General features: G+C 50.1%; 1 protein-coding gene across 2 annotated transcripts; it reads right to left on the bottom strand.

The window, feature by feature from the left end:
• Positions 1-4,145: 4,145 nt before the first annotated feature.
• C2H10orf143 (chromosome 2 C10orf143 homolog) lies at positions 4,146-19,804 on the bottom strand. Of its 2 annotated transcripts, none has more exons than XM_048338019.1 (4): positions 19,727-19,804; positions 10,609-10,752; positions 10,440-10,502; positions 4,146-4,738 (listed from the first exon to the last, which is right to left on the bottom strand). In XM_048338019.1, the coding sequence occupies exons 1-4, from the start codon at positions 19,793-19,795 to the stop codon at positions 4,709-4,711; spliced, it is 306 nt and encodes a 101-aa protein (XP_048193976.1). In that variant the 5' UTR covers positions 19,796-19,804; the 3' UTR covers positions 4,146-4,708. The 2 variants fall into 2 exon arrangements, with proteins under 2 accessions (XP_048193976.1, XP_048193977.1); XM_048338020.1 differs by lacking the exon at positions 19,727-19,804 and adding an exon at positions 13,855-13,981.
• Between the last annotated feature and the right edge of the window lie 1,147 nt (positions 19,805-20,951).

Genomic DNA, 20,951 nt, shown 5'->3' with positions numbered 1-20,951 from the left:
GTTATTCTGCTCTGCCTGAGCTCAGCCTGCTAGAAGGCCCCGTCTGCCTGAGACCCGGCGGCGTTTGCCTGTGCCCGACTCCTTTCCCTCGGCAAAAACAGACACGCAGGTCTACAGCACCCTGGAAGCTTCCACACAGCGAAGGAAGCGCCCAACGGAGAGCAAAGACCACCTCAGACCGAGAAGACGTCGACGGACCAGATCTCCAAGGGTAATGTCTGAAACATGAGGCATTCACACAGCCCAAGCCCAGAAAGTAACAGCCCAGCTAAATCATGGCTGAAGGCTTGAGGAGTAAGTCTCCAACGCTGTAGAAAGGGCCATGGGCCAACTGTGGTCATCAGTAACTTTTAGGAATTGGAACAGGCACTCGTGACCGATGAGGTTCAATTTCTTAAGCTAACTCTAATTAATTATTAATATTATATTATTAAAAAGTACAGAATTTAAATGATTACTGACTTGGCTTGGAAAGCAAGCAATGGTAGCTCACGCTTGTAATCCCAGCTACCCAAGAGACTGAGATCTGAGGACCATGGTTTGAAACCAGCCTAGGCAGGAAAGTCCATGAGACTCTTACCTCCAATTAACCATCAAAAAAACATTAGTGGAGCTGTGGCTCAAGTGACACAATGCCAGCTTTGGGCAAAAGAGCTAAGGGACAGCGTCTAGGACCTGAGTTCAAGCCCCAATACCAGCAAACACACACACACTAAATAGGAACATCAAAATGTTCTATAGTAAAGTATATTCACATAGAGAAGGTCTTATGAGAATATATACAATACATACAGTATTAAGTGTTAATATTAGTTATTTTTGAGTAAAGGAGTTAGAGATGATTTACTGTTTTTTTTTTGTTGTTGTTGTTGTTGTTTTTTTGCCAGTCCTGGGGCTTGAGTGCAGGGCCTGAGCACTGTCCCTGGCTCCTTTTTGCTCAAGGCTAGCACTCTACCACTTGAGCCACAGCGCCCCTTCTGGCCTTTTCTATATATATGTGGTGCTGAGGAATCGAACCCAGGGCTTCATGTATACGAGGTGAGCGCTTTACCACTAGGCCATATCCCCAGCCCACAAAGACTTTTTATTTCACACATTTAGTTGTTTTCTTTAATAACTATAGGTATCAGATATCCTTTTTTTTTTTTTTTTTTGGTCAGTCATGGGGCTTGAACTCAGGGCTTGGCTACTGTCCCTGAGCTCTTTTGCTCAAAGCTAGTGCTTTTCCACTTTGGGACACAGTGCCACTTGTGGTTTCCTGGTGGTTAATAGGAGATAAGAGGCTCACAGACTTTCTTGCCCGGGCTGAGTTTGAACCATGCTTCTCAGATCTCCGCCTCCTCAGCTAGGATTAGAGGTGTGAGCCACCAGCACCTGGCTCAGGTATCCTCTTTTCATGTGACTTCAAGCCACAATCCTCAGATCTCGGCCTCCTAAGAAGCTACCAGCACACAGCGCTTTCTGACCATTGTGAGGTATGCATGTTTTCGGCAGTCACACACAGACATCAGCAGTGAGCAGATTATGAAAATCTGATGGCCACACACACACACACACACACACACACACACACGGCTAGTCCCTTTCTCTGGGGTGTGAGCAATGGTTATAGAGCACAATGGAGTTCTTTCGGGGGGCCATTCCAGGTGCTGCTCCTGGGGCTGGGGAGGCCGGGCCGGCTTTGCCTCTGGGCCACTGGGTTTAAGGCCTGTGGTGGTGACAAGCTGACGTGTGAGGACAGCTGGCCCGGCAACGAGAAGCTGCTCAGCCACCCCAACAGCGAGCGCGTCCCCCCGCTTTCTTCTCTAGAGGTGAAGAGGTAAAGGGGGTCCTGGGCGTCCCCTCCCACCTGCTCACAGGCCGCTCCGAGCAGGCGCACCGGGTGCCGCCCAGAAGCGCTGACCAAACCCCAGCCCGTGCCGAGGCGGGACCTGCTGCTGCCCTTTCCATGACGCTGGCCTCACTTGGGCACGGGCGTGGGCAGCGTGTGCCAGCCGCCCACGGTGGCCATCTGCGATGCGTGGTGTGTTCAGTATCTCCCCATGTTCAGTGAACAAGTATGACTTTGGTCACAAACCAAGTCCTGCTGAACGGCTGGTCTTCCTCATCCCCTTCAGCTGCAGGCTCCGAGGGGACGGCGAGGCATGACTGTGGAGCTGGGGAGGGGCAGCTGCGACAGTCGGACGCGTGGGGTGAGCTGGGGAACGCACGGCGGCCTGTGCCACACGGGAGGACGGCACAGCCCTCCCCCGAGGCGGCCCTGCCTGGCTAGGAAGGCCAGGTTAGGATGGCACAATTGGCCCCGAGTCCGAGTCTCTTATTTACTAAGCCCAACTGTGGACCGCGTGGCCCTCAGGTGCCGCACGGCCTCCCCAGGGGTGCCGCCACCATCGAGGATTCGAGGCATCTGTGATCAACTGCTGGTTCCCTCCGTCCCCGCCACTTCCTCGCTCTTACTGTCTTTCATGCCGCCTGCTTTCCCACAAGAGAAGCTGTTTTGGCCCGGGAAGCGGGGGGTGGGGGTGGGGTGTCAGTGTGGAGATCACTGAGGATGGGCATCCTTTGGCCTGGGAGGCAGGGGCGGGGGGGGGGGCGGGAGGGGGTGTCAGTGTGGAGTGGGGATCACTGAGGACGGGCATCCTTTGGCCTGGGAGGCAGGGGCTGGGGGACAGGGTGGGGGTGTCAGTGTGGAGTGGGGATCACTGAGGATGGGCATCCTTTGGCCTGGGAGGCAGGGGCAGGGGGTGGGGATGGGGGTGTCAGTGTGGAGTGGGGATCACTGAGGATGGGCATCCTTTGGCCTGGGAGGCAGGGGCTGGGGGACAGGGTGGGGGTGTCAGTGTGGAGTGGGGATCACTGAGGATGGGCATCCTTTGGCCTGGGAGGCAGGGGCAAGGGGTGGGGATGGGGGTGTCAGTGTGGAGTGGGGATCACTGAGCACGGGCATCCTCGTCTGGCCAGTGCTGACCAGGCACAGACAGGGTGGGCAGGAAGGCGGGGAGGCTGGTGTGGTGTGCACACCAGCAATCCTAGCTATGAGGCAGACAGAATGGAAAGATGGTGGTCTGAGGCCAGTCCAGAAAAGAGCAGGAACAAAGACAGGAGTTGGGGGGGGGGGGTGCGGGGGATAGCTTAAGGGATGTAGAAGGTTTGCCTAGCAATTAAGTGCACAGCCCTAAGTCCTAAATTCAATCCCCAGTACCACCACCCAAAATAGGCAAGTTATTGAGGCACATCAGAGACCTGCGATCTGTGTCTGGCAGGGAAGGAGTCCGCTGCATGGCGAGGCGGGGCTGCTTTCCTCGGGGAAGTGCTGCCTGGGGGCTGTCTGGTCCGTGTCAACAGCTGGGGAGAGTCCTACACCACTGCAACGACCAAAATCCCAGGCCATTCCTCCCACCGCGAGCTTGGAGAAAAAGAGTTTGCACACAAAAAGAACGGACAGTCTCGGAGGGGTTTCCTCCCCCGATGAAAATTAAATCTGTACCTGTTTTGTTGTTTTTCCCTGGTACTAGGGCTTTAACTCAGAGCTGGGCACTGTCCCTTAGCGTTTTTACTTCCAAGGCTAGCACCCTACCACTTGAGCCCCAGCTCCACTTCTGGCCTTCCGGTAGTTCATTGGAGATAAGTCTTGCAGACCTTCCAGCCCAGGCTGGCTCTAAACCATAATCCTCAGAGCTCGCCTCCCGAGTAACTAGGATTACAGGTGTGAGCCGCTGGTGTCAGGCAAGGCTTCGCATGGTAAGGCCATCAATCCTGATCTTTCCAGGAGCTCCACTGCATCTGCATGGCCGTCATTCTCTGTGCTACTCACAGTTCTGGCCTCCTACTCAGGGTAAGACGGATCATCTCTATTACCCATGGCCTCAGACTCACTCCCAACATCTTCTCCCCTCTACTCCAGCCACCCACCTCGACGGCACGCCAGGATTACTTACAAGCTGGGCTCTTCCAAATGGCAAGGCTGCAACCCCCCAGCAGGAACACGACCCACCCAGTGAACACGATAACGGGAACAGGAGTGTCAAGGGCTTGGGCCTTCCCCTAGCTTTACAAGATCAGCCCTAGAGTTCAGCGTTGTCCTTAGGACCGCGTGTGTCACGTGAACAGGACACCTCAGGAAGCCTTCAAACTCAGACAAGATGACACCAGTCTCCACACGGAAAACTCAAGAGAAGATAAGCAATTCCATTTTAATATAAAATGTGTTCTTTCCCTGGCAACGTTGGCTGGAAAATGACACAGAAAACAACTAGTACTTAGTAAAATTCACTTCAAGATTATAGAGCACTTTAAATATAAAAATAAGTCTTTCAATTAAAAAGTATATGTAAGCAGCCCTGGATACGTCCTCAAAACAATGGGAAAGTATAAAAACAGAGCTACTGTACATCTGGATACAATTATGCCATAAGCCACAGGGTTCCCAAACATCCTAGGAAGTTTGGTGCACAATTCTTTTAACTTTTAAATAATACAATTGAGCTCCCTACTCCAGCACACTTCAAGGGAAGCCGGAAGTGACGCAGAGGCTCCCGGCTCAGGTGCAGAGGACCGATTACCTGAGTGAAGACAACCAACTGCCCGGCAAAGAGCAGCCCGGTATCTGAACAGGTGGGTGCCCAAACCCATCTGTAAGGTGTGCACATTTGCTGTCACACGGCGAGTCCAAAAGCAAACTAGAATCCTCGTTTCCGGTTTGCCTCTTCTAAAGGTCCCTGGTGTGGGTAAAATGCCCCTGCAACGAGAAGAACAACGCACCATCACGTTAGCGTACTTCAGCTACAGGCTCACAACTCCGAGCACGCCACTTAAAATGACTGGGCCCATTCCACGAATATGCTTGATTTCTCAGGTTAAGCGTACACTTATACATTTGTTAATATGTACTGTGCTACAATTAAGATATATAAAGCATTTCCAATGATGCTGGTATACAGAATATTCTCAATAAATGCTATGTTTTCCTCCCTTACAGTAAGAAAAAGGAAATATTCATCGGTCATAAATTAACATTTCAAAGCAATTTGAACCTAGAATCGTGATTCAAGAGCAGGTCTCTTGTGCTCATGAGGAGGCCCCAGCCCCGCCCGTCTAGCTCCTGAAGTGAGCCTGTCATCGGTCACCTCTAGGCACAGCAGATGGCTGGCGGCAGCCACTGGTCCAAGCCTGCAGCACTGTGCGGTGGCAGGTCTTGTCTGCACCTGGCGATCTGTCACACGTGGCCACATACGTTAGCACACAGTAGTGTGGCTTCCGGCCAGAGGCAGGCTGGCCATCACCGTCCTTAATGACCAGAATGACAGTGTGCTCACGGAGGCCAGGAAAGGATGGGGCGTGTAGGCAAGGAGGAGACGGAACGGCCCAGTCCATGATGGCCAAGGGTGGCAGGTCTAGGCAAGGAGGGGACAGGGCAGGGCAGTCCATGGTGGATGGCATTCCCAGAAGGCAGCTGCTTCCCTGAGCCCCACCAGTGGAGACCAAGGTGGTGCGGGGGTCTAGCAGGCAGCTAGCTACCCCTTTGACACCGGAGGCCGTGTGGACCGTGAGAACAGTGGGCTATGAGACCTGAGGAAGGCTGAGGAAGCGTCCAGGGAGCAGCAGCCTTCTGTGGGCCTGAGATACGAACACCTCTGCCACTGCCTGAAGAACTGCTCCTTTGCTTTCCTTAATACCTTTACACAATCTGTTCTCAAAGGCTTGGTTTTCTTCAAACGTCTACACTCAAAGTTTAGACTTCGAAGAAAGTGTCCCTTATTTTGCTAGCAGGAGTCTTTGTATAAAGAAGCCTTGATAACACTTACATCCACTGGCCATGGAGATTTAACGCTTGCCCCCTCCTCCTCCCTCTCTTCCTGGGGTCATCCCTACTCTCAGCCATATCAGATAGGGAAGTGGGGACTGTAAGGACCGAATTCCAAAGGATTTACTGCAAAGGGACTACTGACAAAAGCTGTAGAAGGGAGCTGCAAGTGACAGCACACGACCGAGCACAGGACAAGGAGAAAGCAGCAGAAAGCAGGAATTCTGGGGGCTGGGAATGTGGTTTAGTGGTAGAGTGCTTGCCTAGCATGCACGAAGCCCTGGGTTCAATTCCCCAGCACCACATATATAGAAAACAGCCAGAAGTGGCGCTGTGGCTCAAGTGGTAGAGTGCTAGCCTTGAGCGGGAAGAAGCCAGGACAGTGCTCAGGCCCTGAGTCCAAGCCCCCAGGACTGGCCAAAAAAAAAGAATGAAAGGGGGCTGGGAACGTGGCTTAGCTGTAGAGTGCTCTCCTAGCATGCATGAAGCCCTGGGTTCGATTCCTCAGCACCACATAAATGGAAAAAGCCGGAAGTGGTGCTGTGGCTCAAGTGGCAGAGTGCTAGCCTTGAGCAAAAAGAAGCCAGGGACAGTGCTCAGGCCCTGAGTCCAAGCCAAAGGACTGGCAAAAAAAAAAAAAAAAAAAAAAGAATATATCTCAATTTTGCATATTCATCTTGTACTTCACAGCCCTGCTCAACACCAGGTCCAGTAGTTTACAGACAGGTGGGAGATGCTTGGCCTGGAGGCTGTAAAAGGTCCCAGGAGTCACTTGGTAGGGGACAGGGACTGACACATTAGGCCTCCTCCGCCTGCAGCCCATCTGCCTGTGCTGACCATGCGGTGTGGTCTGTGAGGATGCTGTAAACACCCAAATGGCCCTTGGCAGAAAATCTAGATAGGTAATACTATCTGGAATGGAAATCATCATTGAGACTTTTCCCTCTCCAATTTTTATACCCATTTTCTTCCTTCCTTCCTCTCTCACTCCGTCTTTCATTTCCCTTTTCTTGTATGTATCACGCTCCTTAACTTTCTACCAGGATAAATCTGGTTTGCTGAGCTTTTTATTATAAATAGGATTTGGGGCTAACTGTATGCTAGTTTTTTTTCCCCCCTGCATCTACTAAAATGATTACTTTTTCTCTCCTTTAATCAGACAATGTACTCACTTTTCCCTTTTTTTGGGGGGGGAGGGTGTTGCTGATACTGGGGCTTGAACTCAGAGCCTTGTACTCTCACTTGGCTTTTTTGCTCAAGGCTGAGGCTCTACCACTTGAGCCATGCCTCCACTCCATACCTCTACCAGTGTGCTCATTTTTCCAATGTTTATAAACCTTTAGCCTTTCTAATGCTTCTTATATGGAGGCCTTTAAGCCTGCAAGTCTCCCAGGATGGTAGCTTGCTGAAAACTTAGTTTCCCCATTGTTGTTGGTCTGTGTTCTCTTCTGGAGTTGGTTTGGGTTGGATTTTCTGGAGGCCGGGGTGGAGATTGCCACAGGGGCAGCTCTCCCAGCCCTAGGCCTTCCTGGGGTAGCTGCCCCTCCCCCTCCCCTCACAGCCACAAGCCAAGCAAGGTGTTCTGGGATCCACTGTAACTACTGAGCCGCCCACTGTCGGTCAAATTATTGTCCTTCATAGGTCAGATACATCTCCCCAGTAACTCTCCATGTCGCAGGAGGGGGCAGACTGGCATCGACTCAATCTACCATGGCTGTATGAAGTCTAAATTGAAGTGTCCACTCAGCACCTTCAGAACCTAGAAGCTTTCTGATAATCATATTCTGGAGAAAACACTCCTGGATGTTGTCAGACAAGATCTGAAGATCTGCAGTCTGCTCTGACTCGCTCGTGGGGAATAGGATAGAGTCTCATCATCTGAAATTCAATGAAACAACCACCAAGAAAACCTTGCTGAAGAGGTCAGGGACAGTGCCCAGGCCAGAGTTCAAGCCCCACGACGGACAAAAAGGACAGAAGGGAGGGAGGGAGGGAGGGAGGGAAACAAAAAGAAAGAAAAGGAAAAAAAAGGACGAAATAAAGAAAATGAGTTTGAGCTGGGTGCTGGTGGCTCATGCCTGTAGTCCTAGCTACTCAGGAGGCTGAGATCCCAGGCAGAGACAGTAATTAATTAATGACCTAAAACCAGAAGTGGTGCCATGGCTCAAAGTGTTAGAGTGCTATCCTTGAGCAAAAAGCTCAGGGACAGCACCCAGGGCCTGAGTTCAAGACCCACAACTGATTTAAAAAAAAAAAAAAAAAGAATTTGAGGCCTACAGCATATGTGAGAAATGATTCAATAATTTGGAAAAAAAAGAAGGAACAAAAATCAAGTGCCAAAGTGAAACGTCTATCTTGAAGATTTGAAGAAGTGTTCAGACTGTCTGACAGACCTCGCACTGAGGTCAGACACATGGGAGGTCAGGCCAGCCAAGAGCTCTGGGGGAAGCTACCAGGCCAGCTGAGCACATCCAAACGTGCAGGCAGGAACCCCACACCGCGCCCACTGACACAGCCTGCTCCCTGGCTCAAGGGAGGCATCTGGGTCACCCACGGAGCTCCGCGCAGCACGCGCTCAGGGCCAGCGGGCAGGCCAGTGGGAACGGAGCCTCGACGTTAATAGAGTCTTCTAAAATTGGGAATTGTTACCCATCGCTGATGCCCGTTAAGTACTACTCCCTGGGTCCTTGCATTTCTAAAAAAACTATTTGCTTTTTATTTAACACTGAACCTTTTGATGTTTTAGAATATAAAAACAGTAAGTATCTCATTATTTTAAAAGCTTAGGGGAGAAACTAGCCATATTATTAGAAAAAGAAGATATATGCAGCCATAGTCTGTTCAAATATCAAGAGGTGTGACTTTGCAAATTCACATTTCAGTCTTTATTTACATAAGACTTTTAGAAATAGTGGGGGTAAATATTAAAACGCCCAGGCCCGGGTGAAATTTTATTGAGAATAACTACAAATAAAAGGAAACTGATTTTTTAAAGTCAGTTTCTAAAATTTAGATGAAAAGAATATTGAGCATTAACAAAAAAAATGATATTTACATATCAATGTAGGCTTTCTGCTCGCAGATTCATTTCCTGTGAAACTAAGGGAAGCAAGCTTGGGGAATTACAAAGAAAAGAAAAACCCTAATCAAATAGGTACTGTTGTTCAAACAGAATATTAGCCAAAATGATCCAATCAGTTGCTTGAGCTAAATATTTTTTTCTTTAAGCTATTCATGCCAGAACACAACCTTTCAGAGCACAAGAAATCCACATTACATTCCGAGTGCTCGCCTCCACAGAGGGTGGGATTTGCAGGACACGAGCCCAGGGAATGGGTGGGACCGGGAGGGAGCACTGCCAGTCACTGAGGAGTGGGTCACCGAGCCATAATTTCTCAAGTTTTACTTATGCACATTCCAGAGTACATTTGGTAACTATCTGCATCAGTCTAAGCATACTAAACTCAAGTTGCTGAACTTAACACACATAAGAGAATGCAATTTTCTGACGCTAGAGAACAAAAAGTAGCAAAGTACCCTATATGCAGCAAGTTTGACACTAAACTTGTGTCCATATTTGTGTAATGACTACAATCAGCAGTTCACGTGAATGACAGCTGCCACACTGTCAGGTTTGCTTAGCACAGAATCGGCCATCACTGTAAAATACAGTAGACTGCAATGTGTCAGCTGTCGATCCTTTGATGCATTCACTCTTCCGCTTATCAAAAGCAGGGCAGGGAGGAGGAAGAGCCGTGGCATCGATCAAGATGCATTGTATTTTTAAACGGATCTGCTGAATGGCTAAGCCTTTGCAAAACTACTGTACAGAGATAATAAAAATATAATTTTCCAAAGCCAGAGCAACACAATTATTTCTCTGAAGATCTCAGGAGCAATCCCAAACACACACACACACACACACACACACACACACACACACACACTTTTCTCTCTCTTGGTCTCTTTTCTCTGTCTCTCTCTCTCTCATGGTATCTGGAATTTAAATGCAATTCTATTTTATTACAACATTAAGACTTCAAATTTAAAATAAAAAAAACCAAGAATTATAGAGGTTATCAAAAACATATTAACTTGTTCTTAGGGTAAGCTCAAAATTAATAACAAAGGTCTTATTATGCTAATGTATACTTTATGATATTCTGCCCCACAGTGGAGACTGAGAATTGACTCTGGCAGTTTCTGGCCTGGTCTACTTTGAATGGTGGTGCAAACGCTGTGTTTCCTTCTCAGATCTATGATTTATGAGAAAGTTTATAAAAACATGCAAGAAAAGCTTACACGGGCAGAGAAAAATCCAATGCCAATTCCCATTTAAATAATCAATAAATCCAGGTCTTTTCACCAAGGTAGCCTTAAGTGATTCTGATTTTAGACACATACAGTGGTCTCTTCCTAAAAACTGGACTTGTAATTTCTATTTCAGATCTGAAGTTAGAAACAAATTAGTTTGCACCGCAATAGAATATTAAGACAAACTCAGATCAATCTTCACCTCTGTTTATGTCCCTTGCTCCTTAGAAATGTAATTGCGGTTTTTATTAACTTTGCTTTATGGGTCTAATACTTAAGAAGTCTATCTTTCATGTCACGGCGAGAAGGTTAATGCACTTACAGATTCCCCTGCAATGCATCTTGGGCAAGGCTGGGCCGTGCTCCTTTCACTGTTCTGAGGAGTCTGTTCAACAAACCACAGGCACAGATGTATTACAACAGTGATTGTTTACAATTCTGATTAAAATACTCGGGTGGCTCCCAGGGGCTTCCGTGAGACAGGAACACACCTCTGGGCGCGGCCTGCCTGGACTGCCCTCAGGGGAAGGCTGAGGCGGCTGGTCCTCCGGGCTCCAGGGTGCCAGGGTACAGGTGCCCACGTGCTGACGGCCACGCTCAAGCTCCCTCACTTCTGGTCTCCTGCAGGCCCGTTTCTGAAACACATGAAGTTCCGCTTGAGATGGGCTCGGGAGGCACACAGCACTAACAATCGGCTTTCAGAAAACCGAAGCACATGGCGACCTCGGTGACGCGGGGAAGCTGGACGGGGCATCTGAGGAGACGACACTCAACTTCCCCGGCTCAGGGGTAACCACCATCCATTACGCCTAACCTCGTTATTTCTAGCACTGTCTGAGAGTTACTTAGCTTTATAGATTTAAAATAGTCATTTTAAACCATTTTGGCTGAAACTCTTGTAATAAACTATTGCGACTGCTTTATTGAAAATCTACAAAACCTATAAATTTTGTTCAAGAAACGAGTTATATGCTTCAGCACATTTTGTTTAGTATCACGTTACATACTTCCTTAACACATTATGAATAATTCACATGTGAATAATTCTGTCTTACTGGCACTCAAGAGCAAATTAAGTTTATTGATTTCAAAATCTACACACAGCTCATAACAGGGTAATTTCTGGAAAAGTCAACACTTGGTTTTCTCTTCCACGTGAATTACAGAAGAAACTGCGAAAGTAGCCCTCCGGTGCTCCACAGAAGGCACCTTACCTCAAAGCTGAAGCCCTAGGTGTGTGTGAGGCCACCCATTTGGTGGCAGAGATCGCGGAGCCCTACAGGCCAGCGGGAAGGCCTGACACCACCAGCTCACACCACACCTCGTGTCTGCTGGGGGCGACCTTTACCCTAAGGGGCAGACCACCATCCTTGTCAAATCATTTTTTTTGTTGATTTATTATGTGCAATATTACTTACTTGGCATTTTCTAAATTAACTTTTTAACTTCATGGATTTAGTCAATGTAGAAAACTTAAATCATGGATTTAGAGCGTTCGTTTTATCATCCTCTAACACCCCTGAAAATGTCTACTAAAAGAATAAGGTAAAAATTGAACTCTGAAACGTTTAAAGCCCCTTAGGATGATGTTGGGGGGTCGATTCCTGTCCCCCAGGAGGGAGGACCTGGGGAGCTGGCTACGCAGCTCACTTGCCTCCTGACCCAAGAACGGGAGACACCAGCAGAGCAAGAGGAGGCCCCAACTCCAGCCAACGCTTGGCATAAATGAACAGAGAAAGCGGAGCTGCGCGTGGCCAGGGCAGGCGGAGGAGCGCGGCTGCCGTCGGCGTCAGGCGGGCTCCCTCGTCCTTCCCGCCAGGCGGCCCGGCCGCGCCGCGCACGGAGGCAGAGCCATCGTGAAGAAAGGGGAGAGGGTCCGGGGGCCCGGACCCCACAACACCCACTGCAGGTAGGAAAACTTAGAAGAGCATCAGTGCTCACCAGAGCCCAGGCTGCTGTCCACAGACGTAGCAAACAGTGCGGTTTGGAGGCCTTCCTCCAAGCACACTGCCTCAGAAGCCATCACCAGCGGCTCACTGACGCCTGGAAGCCCAGCTACCCAGAAAGCTGAGGTCTGGAGGACTGTCATTCAATCCCAGCCCAGGCAGAACAGTTTACTAGAGTCCACCTCCAAAATTACCAGCAAAAAGCAGGGCTAAAGGCAGAGCTCGAGTGGAAGAGTGTCAGCCTGGCAAGTTTGCGGCCCTGAGTTCAAACCCCAGTAACCACCAAACCAACAAAGCCTCAGCGCCCCACGGACAGGAGGGGGTGTGAGGGGCGGGATTAATAGAGGGCAGTGAAGAAAAACAGACACAACTATAAGTAAAACGGGCAAGAAGGCAAACAATGGAAAGGAAGACAAAAAAAAAATGAATGAATGCTTCTACACCGGAAAAAAAGATAACATTTAAAAGTATATTATAAGAAGGCTTCCCCAAAACAGAAAGACAATTGATCCTAAAATGAAAGGATTTGCAGAGTACCTACAAAAATTAACCCAGAATGATCAACTCTTGAGACATAGCCTAATAAGCTATTAGAATTCAAAGATGAAGGCCGTAAGGCCTTACCGTACAGAGATCGGTAACTTAAAGGCAATGTAATCTGACGGGTCAGACTTTTTAAAATACATAAGCTAAGACAACAGAAGAGCCTTTTTTCTTTTCTTTTTTGCTGGTCCTGGAGCTTGGACTCAGGGTCTGGGCACTGTCCCTGAGCTTCTTTTGCTCAAGGCTAGCACTCTACCTCTTGAGCCATAGCGCCACTCCAGCTTTTTCTGTGTTTGTGGTGCTGAGGAATGGAGCCCAGGGCTTCATGAATGCTAGGCAACCACTCTACCACTAAGCCACCTTCCCAGCCCTGGAGCCATATTTGAATAAACTCAACAGATTTTTTTTTTTTGGTTGGTCATGGAGCTTGAACTCAGAGCCTGGGTACTATCTCTGATCTCTTTTTTGCTCAAGACTAGCACTCTACCACTTTAAGCCATAGCTCCATTTCTGGTTCTTGAGTGGTTGACTAGAGATAAGAGTCTCGCCAGGACTTTTCTGCATGGGCTGGCTTCAAATGGTGATTCTCAGCTCTCAGCTTCTTGCGTAGCTAGTATTACAGGTGTGAGCCACTGGCGCCTGGCTCAAAAATTTTGCAGCAAGATTTTCAGGTTCATCATCACGTGTCAAAGTTACCTGGCCAGGTGCCTATGGCTCATGCCTGTAATAATCCTAGATACTCAGGAGACTGAGATCTGAGGATCTCAGTTCAAAACTAGCCTAGGCAGCAAAGTCAGTGAGGAAGCAGAGATGTGGCTCAAGTGATAAAGTACCAGCCTTGAACAAAAAAGCTAAGAGATAGCACCCAGGCCTTGAATTCAAGCCCCAATACTAGCACCCAAAATCATCCTCACCATCATCACCACTGTCATCATCATCAGTTAAGAACTTAGGGAGTTCACTCGGGCTAGTAGATTCTGGGGGAGGGTACACTAGGTAATGATTGAGAAAATTCCAGCTAACAGGTTTACAAGGTCCAGAGTTCAAACTCCAGATATGGCACACACACAAAAAGGCTCTAGTTTGGCTCTGGTGGATCATACCAAAGCTTGTAGTCCTCCAGTGGTAGAGCACCAGTCATGAGCAGAGAAAGTCAAGCCAAAGTCCAAGGCCCTGAGTTCAAGCTCAGTATCAACACAACAAACACACAAATAACCCCTTATTCTGCCAAGTAATAATCTCAGTCACCTTCAGGACGTCCTCAAGTGCTTCAGCCATTCTGTATATTCACCAACGTTAGGTGAAAGTTGGAAGACCAAGGCTCAAGATCATTCCCAATGTGCTCAATCTTGCTTGATAGTACAGAAAGGGGTCTGCTGTGTTGAGCTGGCAGGGTGGCTCAAGTAGTCTAGCACCTGCCTACCAAGTTTGAGGCTCTGAATTCAAATCACAGTGCTACCAGAAAGAAAAAATTATGACATGTTAGGTTTGCTGTCAACTCTTTTTTTTTAATTTTTCTTTTTTTTTGTAATTTATTTATTAATTAAACAAGAATTTTTTGACAAGGTGTTGTACAAAAAGGGTACAGTTACATAGTAGGGCAGTGTGTACATTTCTTGTGATATCTTACACCCTGTTTTTCTTTCCCTTCCCTAGGTCAATGTACCAAGAACATATACAGTAGCCACGTGGCCTACGCCAAAGAAAAGTTGCCTAGGGCTTTAAATGTAATGTCGACAATAGACAATATGTCGACAATAGTCTTATATGAACATACAAACACAGTTTTTGAGCTATTGTGTTCCACTGAGAGGTCAATTTTTTGCTGTCAACTCTTAATAACGTGGGCTAAAGGGAAGTGAGTGGGAACGCTACTCCCCACACCCCTGAATACGTAGGTCCTGACTTCTCCCACCAGTGACAACCTTGCTGACTACTGGCAACACGACTTTCCTTCACCCTTCTGTCAGTGAAGGGAAGCACGGCCATGCATAAAGACACCAGAACCTACACTTTAGGATCTATAATCTAAGTCATTTCTATGAGGTGAAATGACATCTGGCCCATTAAGATTAGTGGACTTGCGATCTCCCGTTGTGCCATGGCGATGAGCTCAAGTTCTTCCGGAGGCTCAGGCGGCCAAGGGGCTGGGGTCCCACACCCGCACTTTGGTGGCCAGGTAGCCAGGGCTGACCTCCTGGGAATGAGACTGTGTTCTGGTGGCCCTGAGGCATCAGAGAGGATTAAACTATTCCTATTCTCTGCCAGAGGAGGAGAGAGAAAGAAGATCACTGACCACGGTCGGGGCGTGCCTTCCCCGTCTCTCCCGCGGGTCGGGGGAACACGTGCTACTAATATAAGGCACAGCCACACCCTTTAACACTGTGCACTCTCTTTAATGAGCACAGCAAGAAAATACAACATTCATAAACACCTGTCACCCTGGATCAAGCAACTCTATGCTAAGTTGCATGTGAGTTAAATATGTACAATACAAATTTTAAAACCAAGGTAAAATACTCAGGACTGCAAGTGATAGTAAGTACCTCTGAAAATATATTTTCTTTCTTTTTGTTTTTTTTTTTTGGCCAGTCCTGGGGCTTGGACTCAGGGCCCGAGCACTGTCCCTGGCTTCTTCCCGCTCAAGGCTAGCACTCTGCCACTTGAGCCACAGCGCCACTTCTGGCCGTTTTTCTAGATATGTGGTGCTGGAGAATCTAACCCAGGGCTCATGTATACGAGGCGAGCTCTCTTGCCACTAGGCCATATTCCCAGCCCCTGAAAATATATTTTCTGTGATAATTTTATATAAAGATGAACCCCTCCCCCCAAAATGGGATCCTTCGTTCTGAAGGTATTTTCAGAATTCTCACTGACCAGTCAGTTTTTTTGAGATCTTTATCATGATAATCACTTGTCCTATAAAGGCACTATGCCAATTAAATCCCAGTTTCAGAAATGGCTTCAAGGTTCTCTAGTTTTGTTTTATTTTAATTCTACCACAATAAAGTAGTTTCCTTTTGACAGCACTGCGAGGCAGCAGCGCCGGTCTGAATGGAGAAGAGGGGATGCTGGACAGGTCAGGACCCGGGCCTGCAGCCTGGTCCCCACAAAACAAGGCCACTTCCCCGGATGTTCATGTGGAAAAGAACTGAGCCCTCGTGCCAGGCTTGCATTCCACACCGTACTGAAATCTGGCACAGGCAAAGAGAGGATTTTCACACTCAGCTCCCACGTAAGGGCATGACTGGGCTCTACCCAAGCAGAGCATCTTGATGCTGCTTTATTTACCCCTGGCCAGGTTTTAAACGACTCCTCAATGTAGCAGGCATGATCTTTCCGTGCACACTTGGCCAAGTCCAACTCAGAGCTCAGCAATGAGGCAGCAAGCCTGGGGCAAGGTACTAGGGCTCACTTCAGTACATGATGGAAAAAGCAAAGAAAACCCTTCTTTCGTTCCTGGTTAAAGAAGGAAGAACTCAGAAGACAGCCCCTTGTACCTGGCTGCCAACAGGTGCTCGGCCTCCTGCTGGGAAAGCAAAGGCTTCCCTGGGCCCTGGGCTCCACGTGGCTCACTCCACCCAGACACTAGACGCTGCGGGCAGGCATCCTCCCAGCTTCCCAGGCCCGTCCGCCTCTGCCTGCAGCTGAGACGCAGCACCACCACCCAGGACACCACCAGTGCCCAGGAAGGCCACCGGTGGGAACGCCTACACACTGCGCCGGCTCGTTCCCAGGCCCCGGCCAGCGCAGGGCCGGCTCGTGGGCAGAGGCCCCGGCCAGCACAGGTCTCGCTGACTGCTTCAGAAGCTGGTGCCGCAGCACAGAGGCTCCCGCCTCTGCCCCGGCCCCACCGCCACCAACCAAGGAGGAGAAAGGATTCAAGAGTTTGATGGCAACATAGGCGTTGGGCTTTTTGACTAAGCTTCTTTTGCAATTTATTCAGTAAAAAGTTGAACTCTTAAACTAAAAAAAAATACACATCATATTAGAAGATTGAATTTTGATTGGAAAGACTTACCAAATACAGGCTTGAGTACAGTGGTTCATACTCGGCACCTCAGTTCCTCAGGAGGCAGAGACAGGGAGGCAGAGGCAGCAGAAAGAAAGGCCTCAACTCCATAAACAAGCTGAGAATAGGGGTGCGCACCTGCGAGCCCAGATACTGGGGAGGCATTTAGCAGGAGAGCCAAGATCCAGGACAGCTGTAAGGAAAAATGCCAAGATTCTATCCAAAAAACAACCTAAGCAAAGAAAGGGCTGGGGTGTGGCTCAAGTGGTAAAGTACCTGCCTAGTCAGCACAAGATCCAGACTTCAAACCACAATAGGATTTTTAAAGAAGGGATTTACAAGTACACTGATGAATATTAACGATCTTAAAGTAATTACACATGTTTCCTGACAAGTATAGCCTTGTCCCTTGTAATTACAGAAAGCTGGTTTAAAGTGTTTCTGCTTTGTAATTTCATTTCCTCACAATCATCCTGTGATGATGGAAGGCAGAAGTTTTATTTACATCTGGGGACTGGGAAAATGAGGTCAAGGGCTTCAGCCTATTCAGCGAAATTGGGGGATTTGAAAAGACAGCACTGGGGCTTCGGTGTACTTTCAGACTAGTTGGAGAGACAAGGTTTAGAAATAAAGATACACTAAGAGCTAAACAACTCGGGAAAAAGATTTCACAACTGAATGTAGCCTCACCCTACAGCTTCAGTGTCAAGAGAATGTGCTACGGCATAAGGAAAAACACGGGCAGAAAGACGTCCTACTGTTGGTCAAATGGTACTTGGCCATGGTGTCAGGAAAGCTCTGGGGAGAAGACAACTCTAAGAAGGGATGCTGAGCTGACTTGACAGGGACGTGAAAAGGCGAGTGAAGGCTCTGCCATGCACCACAAGCAAACACTAACTTAAACAGAGCAGCTACCACGTGAAGAAAGCCTGTAATCCCAACACTTGGGAGGCAGAGGCAGGAGGACCTGAGTTTGAAGCCAGCTTCTGATATGCTGATTTAAACACACAAACACAGACATGAACAAATAAACAATGTTTCCAGAGGAACACAGGAGAAAACTGAGACATTAAGATAGGCAGAGATTTCTCAGATATGATACCAACAGAGTAATCCATAGAAGAAGCAATCTGGAAAACTGAATTTCATCACCTCTGAAATTTGGGGGTTCCAACTGACACCAATTGGCTCATACTTGTAAATCCTAGCTACTCAGGAGACTGAGAGCTGAGGATCATGGTTTGAAGCCAACCTCAGGCAGGAAACTCTGTGAGACTCTTCAATTAACTACTGAAAAAAAAAGCCAAACGTGAAGCTACGGCTTATATGGTAGAGCTCTAGGTAGAGGGACCAGGCACCAAGTGCAAGCCACAGGATGAGCACAACAATAAATAAATAAATATGTTTATACATGAAAGATAAGCCAAATTATTAGCTTATATGTTTTTATGTCAATATGTGATAAAGGACTTTTATTTAGGATATATAAAATACTTCTCATGAAGACAAAATTTTAAAAAGAGAAAAAGAATTTGAATAGCAAAATTTCTCCAATGAAAGCATATGAAGAACTATATGAAATGATGTTGAACATTTGTCATTGGAAAATGCAAATCACCCACTAGAATGGCTACAATGAAAAAGACAGGGCTGGGGCTTTAGCGAGGACAGAGTGCTTGCCTGGCATGTGCAGAGCCTGGGTTCCACCCTCAGCACGGAGGACAAATGGGAGAAAAGGCAAACAAGTGCCGACAAGGAATAGCTCCACACAAAACTGGGAGTTCCTCTGGGCACCTTTTATATTTTCCGAGCCAGGTAAATACAGGCGGATCTGGGTGGGTAGGGTACATGAGGGTGTACAAGGAAGTCAGCCTGGCCCTGAGCCAGGTGTAGTGTGAAATCCTTGCTACTTAGGAGGCTGAAGTCTGAGGATAGTGGGTTTGAAGCCAGCCTGGAGAAGAGTCCATGAAACGCTTCATCTTCAATTAACCACGAAAAAGGCAGACGTGGAGATGTGGCTCCAGTGACAGAGAACCAGCTTTGAAGCTAGAAAGCGAAGGGACAGGTCCCTGACCCCTATGCTCAAGCCCCAGTAACTGCCCTGGGTTCGAATCAATAAGGAATAGCCAGGCGCTGGGGCGGGAGAGAAATTCTCAGGAGCAGCACCTCTCCACTGCCTCCCAGTGCCTAGGACACCGCGGCTACACCCGCTGCCGGGCTCGCCGAGGCCGCTGCGAGGAGACTCAGCAGGTGGGCCTGGCCCAGGAATCACTGCCCGGGTGCTGAGCGCCGTCCTGGCCGTGGGTTGCCTAAACTCTGCTGAGCACACGCTCAAAGTTCACCAGTAACCAAGCTCTCAAGGTGTGTAGGGAGGTGGGGGGGGGTTGCTGGAGGGGCATGGAGACTCGGTACGGAGAGCCACTCGTGAACTCGATCGGGATGGCTGATCAGATCAGGAACCGGGTCGCGACCCGGGGTGAAGGAGAACTTCCATCAGATGAGGAGGCCACGCGCGCCGCGGCCTGGGGGCGCCCGACTCGCCCGCCTGCTACCGGCCAGCCCCAAGACCGGCCCTCGGGTCCCAGCTGCTCTGCGATCGGCCCCACGGCGGGGCCCCACGCGGGCCTCCACGCCCCCGAGCGCCGGTGCGGCCCAGTCCCGGCCCCGCGCTCGCCGGCCGCTCACGCGCGGCGCCGCGGACTGACCTCTCCGCGCCTCCGTTTCCCCGTGGGTAGCGCTGGCTGCTCTCGGCGAGGGAGGGGCCGGGACGCGGGCTCGGGTGGGCGGGCGCGGGCTGCGGCCGGAAGAGCCGCCGCTCCGAGTCCGTGCCCAGCTCCGGCGCGGGGTCGGCTCGCACGCGGCAGCCCCGCCCCGAGCCGGCCCGCCGGTCCCCCGCACACCCGCCACGAGCGCGGCCCCGCGTGACAGCCCGGCGCGGGCCGCGCAGGGGCGTGACACCTCGCGCCCGGGGTCTCCGCCCGGTGCCACCCCGCAGCGCTTCTGCGCAGGCGCGGGCGCGGGGCGGGGCCAGAGGACGCGCGCGCAGGCCCCGCCCCGCCCCGCGCGGCGTCGCCTTCCCCGCCCTCGGGCCCAGGCCCCGTCGCTCACCGCGTCCCCCCGAGCCAGGAGCTCGTCCGGGCCCCGCCGCCGCCATCCGCCCGGCGCCAGGACGTCCATGTGGCCGCGGCCGCTCTGCTGAGGCGAGGCCGCGCCCGGTCGCGGGCCCCCGGGGGTCCGATCCGGAGGCGCGGGCGCGGGCAGCGCGGGGGCCCCGTGGGGCTAGGCAGGAGTTGCGGGCCGGTGGAGCGGGGGCCTGAACCTCGCCCGGGGAGCAGGCCGCCGCTTCTTCAGCCTTGGCCGGCCGAGAGGCGCCGAGGGCCCATTGGTGTAGAGCCGGCCCCGCCTCCGCCGCAGCCCTGGAGGGGACGGGAGCGCGGCTCGCCTCTCTCTCGCGATTGGTCCTCTCCTGACGCCGCGGGGCCTGACTGGTCGCTCAGGGAGCCAATCGGCATGGGCGGGGCTGCAAGGGTCGCTGGGAGTTGTAGTCCCGTGAGTTCTCACTTCCGGGCAGCAGGGGCCCGGCGGCGATAATGGCTCCTCGGGGCCGAGGGGAGGGCACCGGGGGGTCCCAGGCCCCGGACGGCCCGGTCCTCCCGAAGAGGGAGCCCGACCAGCCTGAGCGCGAGCGCTGGAGGTTCCCCGCGCTGTTTCTGCGTATGAGGAGCTGAGGAATGGAACCCAGGGCTTCATGCATGCTAGGCAATCGCTCTACCGTTAGGCCACATTCCCAGCCCCTAAATTATTTGTAACGGAAAAATAATAATAGGATGCCAGGTGCCGGCGGCTCATGGCTGCAATCGTAGCTATGCAAAGACTGATACCTGAGGATGGCCTTTCAAAACCAGCCCAGGCAGCAAAGTCTGGGGGACTCATATCCAGTTAAATCGCAAGAAATCTGGAAGTGGAGCTGTGGCTCAATTTGTGGGGCACTAGACTTGAATAATAAAAGCTCAGAACAGCTCCTAGTCCCCAAGTTCAAGTCCTAAGACTTGTGCAGACAGACACACACACGACATCTATAAAGCTGTTTTAAATACTCATTTAGATGTGTTATAATGAAGACAGTAACTATCAGGTGAAAGTGTCTGGAAAGTTTCTTGACATTGGTTTCATGCATAAGATGCCAAGGAGCAACCGACAAAAGAAAGGATAAGCTGGACTGTATCAAAATTTAAAACAGGACTGGGGGTAAGGCCCAAGTGGTAGATAGAGCACCAGTCTAACAAGCATGAAATCCTGAGTCCAAACCCCCACTACCAGGAAAACAAAATAA

This window comes from Perognathus longimembris, chromosome 2 (genome assembly GCF_023159225.1).
Source record: "Perognathus longimembris pacificus isolate PPM17 chromosome 2, ASM2315922v1, whole genome shotgun sequence".
NCBI lineage: Eukaryota > Metazoa > Chordata > Mammalia > Rodentia > Heteromyidae > Perognathus > Perognathus longimembris.
The sequence above is the reverse complement of the archived record's forward strand: the minus strand, read 5'-3'. Positions and strand labels throughout refer to the sequence as shown.

Coding starts and splice junctions, on each gene's coding strand:
- C2H10orf143 (XM_048338019.1), bottom strand. CDS start 19,795: ATGGACGTCCTGGCGCCGGGCGGATGGCGGCGGCGGGGCCCGGACGAG. Junction 10,503..10,608: donor CAGGCAGGCCGCGCCCAGAG/GTGTGTTCCTGT, acceptor TTTGTTGAACAG/ACTCCTCAGAACAGTGAAAG. Junction 4,739..10,439: donor GATGCATTGCAGGGGAATCT/GTAAGTGCATTA, acceptor TTCTCGTTGCAG/GGGCATTTTACCCACACCAG.